An 11,509-nucleotide genomic window follows, 5' to 3' on the forward strand; every position below is an offset into this window, starting at 1 on the left:
CCGTCTCTCTCTCACTCTCAGGTTCCCCTACAGAACCGTCTATCACTTACTCCCAGGTTCCCCTATAGAACCGTCTCTCTCTCACTCTCAGGTTCCCCTACAGAACCGTCTATCACTTACTCCCAGGTTCCCCTATAGAATCATCTATCATTCTCAGGTTCTCACCAGTCGTCCAGCTCCACTATCTCTCCGTTGGAGCTGATCTTCTTGCAGGCGAACAGCAGCAGCTGCAGAGGACTCACCAGAGTCATGCCTTTAGCAGAGATCGCCCGGGTTCTGATCTGAAACACAAACAGGGTCAGAAGGACACGGGTCCAAAGGTTCAGAACCTCCTGCGGCCCACTCCCTTGCACCGCACCTTTTCCCCGAAGACGAAGAAGGGTGACGGGTAATTGATGTCGTGGCTGCTGAAGGGGCAGTTGACGGAGGACTTGTGAATGAGGGCGTTGCGGCCCTCGGTGGTCAGGATCTTCCTCTTCTCCTTGTGGTAGCAGACGTTGGGGTAGGAGCCGTAGGTCAGCAGGGACACCACCACGTCCAGGTTGTTGTCCGGTCCCACCGTGTTGAACATCTGGTTCATCAGACACTCTGAGGAGGGAAATAGATCGTTATGACTCTGAGCTCAGGGTTCTGCACAAAGGCTGTGGGGCGTTCAGGTACCTTCAGGAAATCCGGAGTTCACCAGGATGTCCTTCAGCTGGACCTTAGCCTCCCAGGTCATCCTCAGAGTCGACATGTTCAGACGCTTGTGTTCACAGAAACGGGTTTCAGCCTCCTCACCGTTAACCCTGAGCAGGTAGACGACAGGCGTTTGGTTCCAGTTCTGATCAGAGGAAGGTTCTGATGGACCACCTCGGCTTACCGAACGTCGTCCCAGGCCTGGAAGACCGAGAGCAGCGCTACGTGGTCCGAGAAGCGATTCCCAGCAAAGTTCCTGTGGACGAAACCGAGGCGTTTCCCGTCGTTGATGAAAGGCTCCGGGAAGCAGGTGGCGGCAGAGATGGTGCACATGGCGTCTCCAACACTAGGGGGAGACAGAGGGACAGCGGTCAGTCTGGGGGAACATCAGCTGAGAGGAGAGCAGGGGAGCAGAGAGACTGACTGGAAGATGCAGCCCATGATCATCATCTTCCCCAGCCGAGGCTCGATGGGCAGCCGGGCCAGAATCCGACCCAAAGGAGTCAGCTCGTCGTTGGAGTCCAGGGCGTCCAGTTCTGAAAACACCAGTTAGACCAGTTAGGAGCAGAACTGGGAACCAGCAGGTCAGAAAGTCTGAGAGAACCCATAAATCTAATGAATGTTTCCATTAATTTCTTAGTTTATTTGATCCACGGTTTGAATAAATTTTATGGGATTTTATTTATTTTTTATTCATTATTTTTTATTTGATTAATCCTTGAAATTCTTTCATGAATAAAAATCAAAACCATTTCAGATATATTCTTTTTTCTCTATAATAAAAAAGCAGATTTCTAACTTGGTTCCAGCTTTTCAGTGAAGCAGAGATTTGCTCACCTTTACAGAAAGATCACAGCTGCTAAAATATTCAATATATTTGATTTTATTTCCTTTAATCCAATCATCATTTGGTTGATTTATCTAACAACCAGATGAAGGTCTCAAATAGTAAAACAGTAAAAAAAGCCCTCTCTAGAATAAATCAGCCTCTCTGTCTAACAGCGCCCTCTGGAGGTTTCTGTGAGCCTCTGCAGGCCTTTTATCAACTGGAAGGTTAAATTGTTAAACATCTCTGCAAGCGTCGGTCCATCAGAGCTCCTCCCACCTCTCAGGGTGTACTCCGCCTCGATGACTGCGTCCAGTGGCGGCGGCTCGATGGCCTTGGACAGGAAGTTTCCGATTCCTCCGAGTCTCAGCAGCTTGATGCTGAGGGCGACCTCGTGCAGAGGCGTCCTGAAGATCTCTGGGGTCATGTGGGTCTCCAGCCTGCAGGAACACAAACACTGTTAAAGTTCGGAGCTCATGGGGTTCCGGTCGGCTTCAGGTTGGCGGGCCGTACTTGTCGAAGCGTGCGCGGCTGCACAGGTGGAAGCAGAATCCGGGTCGGACTCTGCCGGCTCGGCCTTTCCTCTGCTCCAGGTTGGTCTTGGAGGCCCATACGGTGGCGTAGTTGGTCATGTTGTTGTGGGAGGTGAAGAGCTTCACCTTCTGCCTGTCAGGAAGAACTCAGGGTTTAATCTGCCGCTGAGAGGAGGACTCCTCCAGCAGAGGGTCAGGACTGCCTTACTTGCAGGAGTCGATGACGTAGACGACGTCGTTGATGGTGATGCTGGTCTCGGCGATATTGGTGGACAGGATGACCTGTGAGAGCAGAACCACTTTAACTTCATCTGACTGAAGCCATGAGGCTCTGGGTTCCCCAGCACTCACCTTGGTGACGTTCTCAGGAACCGCCTCAAACACCCTCCTTTGCTCCTCTCTGGGGACCTGGGAGTGCAGCGGCAGGATGCGGTACCGGCTACTTCCTGGAACCAAACCAACAACACCACATTAACTCCTGTCAGGGGGGTTTCTGGGACTGGGCGTGCCGGGCTTCAGGTACCGAAGTGAGGGTTCATCTCCAGGTGGCGCTGCATGGAGTAGATGAGGTTCCAGCCCGGCAGGAAGACCAGCACGGCGCCGGCCACCTTCAGCGTCTCGATGTACTTCAACAGCGCCTCCACTAGTTCGAAGGACGTCTCCTTCTCGTTGATCTGAGCCATGGAGCGCTTGGTCTCCGGCGTGTATTCTGGACCACAGATCAGGTTACAGTTGGTCTGCAGAGAGGAGAAGGTCCAGAGATGAGCCGGTGGAACCAGGCTGCAGACCTTCAGGACCAGAACAAACCCAAAGTTCTCACATCATCGTCTCCTCCCTCCTCGTCCTTGTCCTTCTTCTTGCGGTCCATCGGCGGGGGGATGAAGTTGGTCATCTGGATGCAATCTTCCAGGAAGTACTCTGAGACAAGAAGCTGGAATTCCTAAAGGTCCTTCAGGAAAGATTTGGTTCAGAGGAGACGGGTTGGACTCACCTTGAACGGCGAAAGTGCGTCCAAACACCTCGATGATGGGACAGTTGAAGAAGTACTCCCTGAACATGGTGGTGTCGATGGTAGCCGACATCAGGATGATGCGAACATCGGGGAAGGTCTGGACCACGTCCCTGAGGACCACCAGGAGGAAGTCGGTCTGCAGGAACAGAGAGGCGGTGAGAAAAACCTAGAAGTGGGTCCGGTTCTGGGTGGCCTGTGAACTCACATTAATGTCTCTCTCGTGGATCTCATCTACGATGACGTGGCTGATTCCTCGGATCCCAGCCTCCAGCTTCCGGAGGAGAACACCTGAGGAAGAGAGACAAGAATCTTGTCAGCGCCGATCCAAAGGCTCCTCCCCTCTCTGCTCCCTTCCTCTGGTAATCACAGCTGGAAAACCAGCTCCCAGCTTCAATGTGCACCTTTTCTAATTAGAAGGTTGGGCGAAAAAGCCTGGAACTCATCGCTAATCCAGACATTTTTAATCGAGAAATCTTCCTGGATGAGAAGCGAAACGTCTTCAAACTTGGAAACAAAGTCCAGTGGATTGTTTTTAACATTGTGGAATGACTATGAGCTGGATGACTGATAATCTCCACCAGCATACCTCCTGTTGTATTATATAAATCATAGTTTGTTTAAACCAAGTTAGTTTTGAATTAATTCAATTAAGGTTTCTGCTTAAAATGAGACTTTATCATGGTGATTTTGATGTTTATATAACGATAAAAACTAAATGCTCCTCTGGGTTCAGCTGATGAGAAAATGTGATTCTTATTAACCTTTTAAACTCATCACTGTTTTGCTGTAAAGAACATTTTGGATTTAGTGGATAATCCAGCTTTAATAAACCAGCCGGTGGGCGGGGCTCCCCCTGCTGGAGGAGGAGGAGCTTACATACCGACGGTGCAGAAGAGGACGCTGGCGTGCGGTCGGGGGAGGATGGATTCGAAGCGGACGCTGTAGCCGCAGCTCTTCCCCACATCCTCTCCTCTCTCGTAGGCGACCCGCTCAGCCACAGACACGGCGCTGATCCGTCTGGGCTGCAGAGAGCGAGATGAGACCGGATCCATTCGCAGACAGCGGTGTGATCTGGGCTCGGTTGTCGAGGGTTACCTGTGTGACTATGATGTTGCAGTCGGACGCTCGGCCTCCTTTGATGAAGCGGTCCAGGATGTACTGAGGGACCTGTGTGGTTTTCCCGCAGCCCGTCGCTCCTCTGATGATCACCACCGGGTTCTTATCCACCGTCGCCATGATCTCCTCCTCAAAATGCTTGACAGGAAGCTGCTCTCGCTCCGACAGGATCTGAACGACACCAGGAAGCGGGTAAACGTTTCGGCCTGAACAAAGCAGCAGAAGGTCGGGGTGGAAGGAGACTGACCTTCTGCAGGTTCTCATCGTGGTCCAGCTGGTACATCAGCTCACTATGAAGGTCTGTGCTGATCTGCTCCGGAGTGCACTGAACAGACAGGAGCCACAAGATGAGAGCGGGCCGCCGTAAACAGCCGCAGACCTTCACACATCAGAGGCGGCGGCATCTTACGTAGGCCAGCGGCCCCTCATCGATGTTGCTGCTGGTCCAGGGGTTCCAGTTAACCTGTGGAGGCGACCAGGGAACCACGCCGCTGCTCATCTGCTTCTGAGACGGCTCAAAGGAGGCCATCTTCCCCTGAACCAGAGATACTGGAGCGCTGGGATCCACAGGCTGTGAACCAACAGATGATTACAGGTTACAGCAGGAAGACGAGAGGCCGACCGGCGAAACCAGAACCAGGAGCTCAGTGCCCTCTGAAACCAACCTGCTTCCGGGTATGATCAGAACCTTTCAGAACATAACTGCTGGTCTTCCTATAGTCGCCGCTGTCGGGTAGTGACATTGGGCTGCTGTGACAGCAAATCCCATAATGCTTTGCGAGGAGAGTTCTCCTATCAAAGCATTCTGGGATATATCTGCCTCTTCTGAGGCCTTTTTCTTCTCATACTCTTCTATGACACTTTTTGGCCATTTTCCAAGAACGGCGATGAGAAAGGTGAGCTTCAATGAAACCGTAGCTCACCACAGATATACGCCTGAAAATGCACATGAGCAGGAACAGATAGCTAACTGGGCAAGCACGTAGGACGGCCTTACGTAAACATATTGCCTGATTGATTGACAGTTAGGAGGACCACTGATTTGGATGATCCACCCAGAAATAAAAGATTTTCCTCTGTAACTTAAATCTTAACGTTTCAGCTAAATGCAGCTTCAGACCAGCAGGGGGTGCAGTTTGACCACTTCAGATTAACAATGGATCCAGATTAAAACGATCTGATTCGATCATCGATAAGTTATTGTTGCTGCTTTTTATACTAACAGAGTTTAAGTTCTGTTTGACCCGCTGGACCGAACGGTTCTTTAACGACGGGTTAGTTGGAGAAATGGATCAGAACCTTCCTCCACATCCAGCCTTGAACTCAGCAGACATTCATTATTAAAGGTCCAATCGGTCTGGGCCTCCAGAACCAAAAAGAAGGTAAACTCATCCTACACATCTGACAGAACATCTGGAGTCGGTTCAGAACCAAATGTTCATCGGAACCTTTTCCTGTCTAAAGTTGGCAGCAATGCTCTCCTCGGTTAAATGGGTCGACTCGATTCCGTTTTTCACACAGAACCGGTAGAAATTCTGCAGCTTTAAGCCCATTTGGTGTCCTTCACTCCATAATGATCTGGACCTCAGTAATCCCTCAGAATGTAGGGCCGGCCCGGTATCGCGCAGCTCGGATTGGACCCTAAAAGGACTCACAGGTGGGGGGATGTGGACTCCCAGCTCCTGGACGACCGCCACCAGGTTCTGCTGCAGATCTGGAGCCACCTGGACCTCGAACGCTTCCAGCTGGGGACAAAAGCAGCTGATCAAGTTCTGGTTCTGGTGGATGGTTCTGGTTCTGTCTGAGCAGGCTGGGCGCGTACCGTCTCTCCCTCCTTCTTCTTGGTGATTCCAGAGTACGCCTCGATGACGCCCAGGTGATACAGCTGCCGGACCACAGACAGCGCGCAGGACTGGGCCGCCAGCTTCTTGTTGGAGCCGTGCTCCCGGGCCGTGATCTCTGAGGAGAACCAGAACAGGGTCAGCTCGGGACAAAGCCTGCGGGGCGATCGGATCAGAAGAGGCCTTACTTCTGCCGAGCTGCCGGATGAACAGCTGCATCTCTGCGATGAAGCTCCTGCAAACACAAACGGCTCGGATTCACTTCCGGTGTTTTTCACAATAAAAGCCGCCCACCGTCTTCCCCCTGGCGGGAGCTGAACTCACCGGTCGGACTCTCAGGAGGAAACCCAGATGTGTTTCTGCCAGACTTTCAGGATGGTTCTCCCGGGCCGGGCGGTACCCTGCGGTGGACACCAGAAATCACCACCAGACTCCAGCTAGCCCCGCCCATGGGACGGCTTTAGGGCATCTAAAGGCGGTCCCATGTCTTCCTCGGGTCGGTTGGGAGTTCTGGTGTCACCTCTAACAGAGCAAGAAACTAAGGCTCAGATTCTGCCGACCCACCAGCCCAATATCTGGTACCAGAACCAGAACAGCCCCTAACCTGAGAACTCATCTGATTGTCAGGCATTTTATTTTGGAGCAGAACCTGCAGCCTTGGGCCCCAACTAACCCAATGAAACATTCACAGGCTCGGTACCAAACATTGGGCTGGTGTTCTGATGAGGTCTGGGTTCTGATCGGACGCTGAGGGACATTGGATCAGTGAGATCTCTCTGGTGTAGCCGACACACCCTGGAGGTCTCTGGGTTTGCAGCGGTCCGGCAGAAACACATTCAGGGACTTCCTGACAGCCGTGTAACAGAACCCGGCCGAGGAGGCGCCGCCCAGCCGGGTTCTGTTCCACGAAACAAAGGTTCTGATTTCTGACACCGACTGATCTGCAATGGTAGAAAAAACTGACCTAACGGAACCACAGCTTAGACTGTTAGCTGTTAGGTTCTGGTTCTGTTGGAAAGTCCAGGTAAAACATTTCTGGTTCAGACTCGGTTCTGCTGGTATGTTCTGATGAACTGGACTCATGCATCCCCTGCATAGCTTAGAGACAGAACCGCTTTGGTTCTAAACGAATCCAGAACATTTCTGTGATAAGCGTCCTGATGGAGGATCTACAGCTTCCTGTGACATCACTGCTCTCCTCTGATTGGACGACATCTCAAACCGCCTCCATTCATTCATTCTGTGGTTCTGTTCACGGAGTCCGTTTTCCCTATCTGGGGTCAGTGGAAGGAAACTTAAAACAGAACCTGTGGCTACAGAGAGGTCAGAACCAGATCCAGACCGAGGCAGAATCACGTCCCTTTGCTGCGGTTCTGATGTTTCCCTCTCAGATTATCAAACCCAATCAACTCAACATTAAACTGGTAGGTCCGATCCGGTCCATTGGACCTAAATGTGTTGAAGCAGATTTGGGTTTCTGTGTTTGACGCCTCGGTCTGGATTTGTTCTGCCGTTCTTAGACCCACAGGGTTCTCTGGTCCAGACCTGTTGTGGTCCGGTCCCACTTGGCTGTATTTATACTCAGCACTGGTTTTCTCCTTCTGGAAGTACTGGTTCAGACGGGCCTTGGCGTTCTCCAGGGTCCAGTTCCCGTGGAGGTTGGCGTTCAGATCCACCTCCTCCGACTCCAAGGTCTGAGAAGGAGAACAAAGCCTTCAGAACAAACCGTCTAGAACCGGTCATAGAGGCGGTTTGAAGCGGGCCTGGTACCGCCTGGGCCTCCTGCTCGTCTCGGCGGGCGTAGTACTCCTTCAGGTTGGCTCCTCGGTCCCACTGGGCTCCTCCTCCTCCAGAGTACCCCTGACCCGTGACCCCAGGAACCGGGCCGGCGACACCACCTTCCACTGAAACGGATCAGGATTAGAAGCAGAACTCTGAAGGGTTCTGGGAGAATGAGCTGGACCCATCAGAACTTACCTTGTTCCTCCTTAACCACGAGATGAGGAGGCAGAGGGCCGCTGGAGGGGAGGGTACCGAAGCTGCCGTCTGCTGCTCGGTCCGGTTGGTCTGCTTCAGGAGGTCCAACCTGCAGGTCCGAACAAGAAGCCAGAATCAGGGTCGCTCTTTGGGTTTTTACAGAACTTTCTGGATGATTACAGCTTAAAGAGCTGGTCCAGGTGAATCCAGTAGAACCACTACTAGAAGGTTCTGTTTTAAAGTGGCTGGGCTCCAGCGACCCGGTCCGACCCGCTTCTCAGCAAAAGGTTCTTTTTGAACACAGAAACAAGCAGCTTCAATAAAAGTTCTGTAAACTTGGATCAAAATGGTCGTGCTTCAGTGGCGCAGTGGTTAGCATGACCGACATACATAAGGAGGCCTTAGTCCCCAACGCGGCCGACCCGGGTCAGAATCGGACCTGAGGTCCTTTGCCACATGTCTCTCCCCCTTTCCCGTCAGCCTACCAGGGTTCCTACAGCATTAGGCAAGTTAAATTCAAGACTTATTAAGACTTAATTGCCACTTGAAATAAAAATTAAAGACCAAATTGACAAGAAACACAAGAAAAACAACAAACAAACAACTTAACCCAAAGGTTTATTTTAACATAAACCACTGCACTAATGTTTCAAATTTTGAAAAGCTTCCCATACAGGAAGAAAGCTAAAAACACACAAATGACAGATATATTTTAACAATTATTTAACTGAATTCACAAACTTTGTTTTAGCAGGGAACAAAACAAATCAGTTTTAAAGCCCCAACATAACCAGTGCTAGGTCTTTTTAGCAGCTATTTTTCTTTGTATGGTTTTCTTAGTATGTTTGATTTGGTGATAAGTGGAGGCGTTGCAGAGACAAGGGTGGAACTAAACTGAGAAATACCGGCTGTTTCTCTGTAACTCCATTTTGACGCTTTGTGTTTCGTGCTTCGCATGTGCGACTCCACTGCCTTAATTCCCATCGTTCTGAGCTTGAATGACTTCTTGCATAAATCCACTGAGCCTCATGTATGTTCCCTGGTTTTAGCCATGGAGGAAACTCTTGGCTGGAGACAATTTTGGTTACATTTACACCTGCTCATATTTTCCAGACAAAAAGTAAATGGTGCATCTCCCCAATGTCCCGGCCGCAACAACGCTTTTATTGGTTCCGCTATCGGGACGGAACCAATAATGGCGAGCCGTTATATTTAAAAAAAAAAAAAAAAAAAAATGTTTTCAATTTTAATGTTTTATTTAGATTACAAAAATAAAACGTAATAAAAATGATCCTATTTATGATGTTTTAAAAATTAAGACCCACGAAAGACTGATTTAAGACATTTTAATACCAATTAAGGCATTAATTTTATTTTGAAGAATTCAATGCCTTTTAAGACTTTTTAAGGACCTACGGAAACCCTGGCCTACAATCAAAAAAACAAGCCATAAAAAAAAAAAAAAAAAAAAAAAAAATGGATCAAATGAACTAACTGAGCCGACCTGCTCAGATGAGCATACATGATCAGACCAGTATATCCATAGTCCATACCTGTTTATCTCTTTAGGATTACTCTTTGGGATGAACCGGCGTATATCCCTTTAGTCATGTACAAAAAAAACGAATTACTTGCTTTTTTGTGTTTTTTGAAGTACATAGTGATCTGACCTTAAATTGTTTTTTTGCACAGGGATACACGCCTGTAGAGGTAGGCTAAAGTCTATTTTTCATACAAGACTAAATGGATACACGCAAATCTGACGTTTTGCGTATTGATTATGGGTATGCTGGTCTGACAGAACACCATTACAGAACGCCACAAAGAAAAAGCAGAACCGAACTCAACCAGGAAACTCTAGAACCAGCAGGCTGTAAGTTTAAAGCGGATACCCAGACTACAGGAAAACTTAATTTTCACTTAATTTGAGAAAAAATAGGATTAACTTTATTGTCCCAAAGGGAATTTGATTTGGGTTCAGACTCTGGTGTCTACATAGTCTAAACTATGTGTCACACTGCATTCACACATAAAAACACTGCTATAAACATTCCATGATAAGACAGTAAATAAATACATAAGGAAGCATGTTACCTTACATTCACCATAAATAAATACAATAAAAATGTATGAAAACACTTCTTTAAAAAAACTGTTATGTGAGATAATGAATAAATAAAAAAAGCATATCAGTTTGGTTTCAATTTTGAATACCATTAACTATTCCACAGTTTACAGCTTGATACTGTTTATTGCCTTAATGGAAAGTGGAACAAATGAGTTCTTATAGCGGTTCAATCTACAGGCGAGGACTCTAAGATGTTGACCTGAACGAAGAAACTGATACTCTGAATAGAGAATATGAGTGGGATCTGAGATGATTTTTTCTTAAGACTTCAACTTTCAGACAAATCTTTTTAGTCAGATTTCTAATTTTTGTCTTATTTGTGTTTAACCCTCATTTGGCTAAAATTACAGTTAAAACAAGAAACCTTTATTTAATTTCAACGTCTTACATTAGAACACCTGCCTGTGATGATGGAGGAACTCCTCAGCAACTAAAACAAACATTAGGTGCAGAAAACTAAATTAAATTCAGGCAGAATCCGATAAAAGCCAGATGGACGGCTGTATTCTACATGGTATCCATCTGGAAAGGCTGATGTGGAAAGTGTTGACTAAAGTACAATCATTAGAGCTGATTGGGTTAATCACCAATCACAGCAGCAGTAGCATCTGAGGTGGATCACATTCCTGATTTGTTTCCAACTATCGCTATCCGATAAATCCAATTCGGTCAGGAAGAACACGCAAACAGCTTTCCATCTACAAAGCCACAGATCAGGTCATTTTGCTAATTTTCCAGCTAACATGGATAACTAGTGTCAAGTCCCTTAGCTAACAGCTACGTCCACTGCACTGATCTCCATTAATTCACTGGATCACTGATGGCCCATTGGTAGTACGGGGTTGAAGTGAAGCCACCGACCGCCATATTGGTACTCCCCAGTTAGACCGGTCGAAATGTAACCAATCCGTGCGCTAAAGCATTAAACAACACTGATGTTCTGATTTTGAGGGGGATTCAAGACAAATTAATAAATTAATCACTTCGAGACACGCTGGCTGTTTCACAGCATCTGTAGATTACTTTAAGTTATAATTTTTTTTTAAATTGTCACATCTCATTGCATAGTCATTATGAAGTCAATGAAGTCTATAAATCATGTAATATAACATATTATACAATCTATCACAATAAAATGAATGTGTTAATGGATTAGAATAATACAGATGAGCCAAAAATGCTAAATTGATGATGTACATGTAATATACATGTATTGATTACATTGTTATGGTAATTACATCTTACATGTCTTATAATGCATGCTATATATATTAGGGGTGGAACGGTTCACAAAATCCACGGTTCGGTTCGGTTCACGGTTCGTGGTCACGGTTTTCAGTTCGGTTCGGTATATGTTGATTGTTAGGAAAATCTATTATGTCTTGTACAACGCGTGTT

General features: G+C 47.7%; 1 protein-coding gene across 1 annotated transcript in view; it reads right to left on the reverse strand.

The window, feature by feature from the left end:
* The window catches only part of dhx9 (DEAH-box helicase 9), an 18,333-nt gene that overhangs the window by 3,031 nt on the left and 3,793 nt on the right, over nt 1-11,509 (reverse strand). The window contains exons 4-26 of the mRNA XM_015401850.1: nt 7,984-8,092; nt 7,777-7,910; nt 7,552-7,700; nt 6,195-6,241; nt 5,988-6,124; nt 5,821-5,910; nt 4,575-4,736; nt 4,413-4,490; nt 4,145-4,336; nt 3,930-4,071; nt 3,255-3,337; nt 3,029-3,185; nt 2,858-2,955; nt 2,561-2,774; nt 2,389-2,483; nt 2,246-2,319; nt 2,018-2,170; nt 1,784-1,944; nt 1,103-1,214; nt 863-1,024; nt 661-788; nt 359-588; nt 166-281 (exon numbers count right to left, since the gene is read on the reverse strand). Coding sequence (XP_015257336.1) covers nt 166-281; nt 359-588; nt 661-788; nt 863-1,024; nt 1,103-1,214; nt 1,784-1,944; nt 2,018-2,170; nt 2,246-2,319; nt 2,389-2,483; nt 2,561-2,774; nt 2,858-2,955; nt 3,029-3,185; nt 3,255-3,337; nt 3,930-4,071; nt 4,145-4,336; nt 4,413-4,490; nt 4,575-4,736; nt 5,821-5,910; nt 5,988-6,124; nt 6,195-6,241; nt 7,552-7,700; nt 7,777-7,910; nt 7,984-8,092 — 3,023 coding nt within the window. The remainder of the gene's footprint in view (nt 1-165; nt 282-358; nt 589-660; nt 789-862; nt 1,025-1,102; nt 1,215-1,783; nt 1,945-2,017; nt 2,171-2,245; nt 2,320-2,388; nt 2,484-2,560; nt 2,775-2,857; nt 2,956-3,028; nt 3,186-3,254; nt 3,338-3,929; nt 4,072-4,144; nt 4,337-4,412; nt 4,491-4,574; nt 4,737-5,820; nt 5,911-5,987; nt 6,125-6,194; nt 6,242-7,551; nt 7,701-7,776; nt 7,911-7,983; nt 8,093-11,509) is intronic.

Source organism: Cyprinodon variegatus, unplaced genomic scaffold (assembly GCF_000732505.1).
Source record: "Cyprinodon variegatus isolate N-32 unplaced genomic scaffold, C_variegatus-1.0 Scaffold1267, whole genome shotgun sequence".
NCBI classification, from domain to species: domain Eukaryota; kingdom Metazoa; phylum Chordata; class Actinopteri; order Cyprinodontiformes; family Cyprinodontidae; genus Cyprinodon; species Cyprinodon variegatus.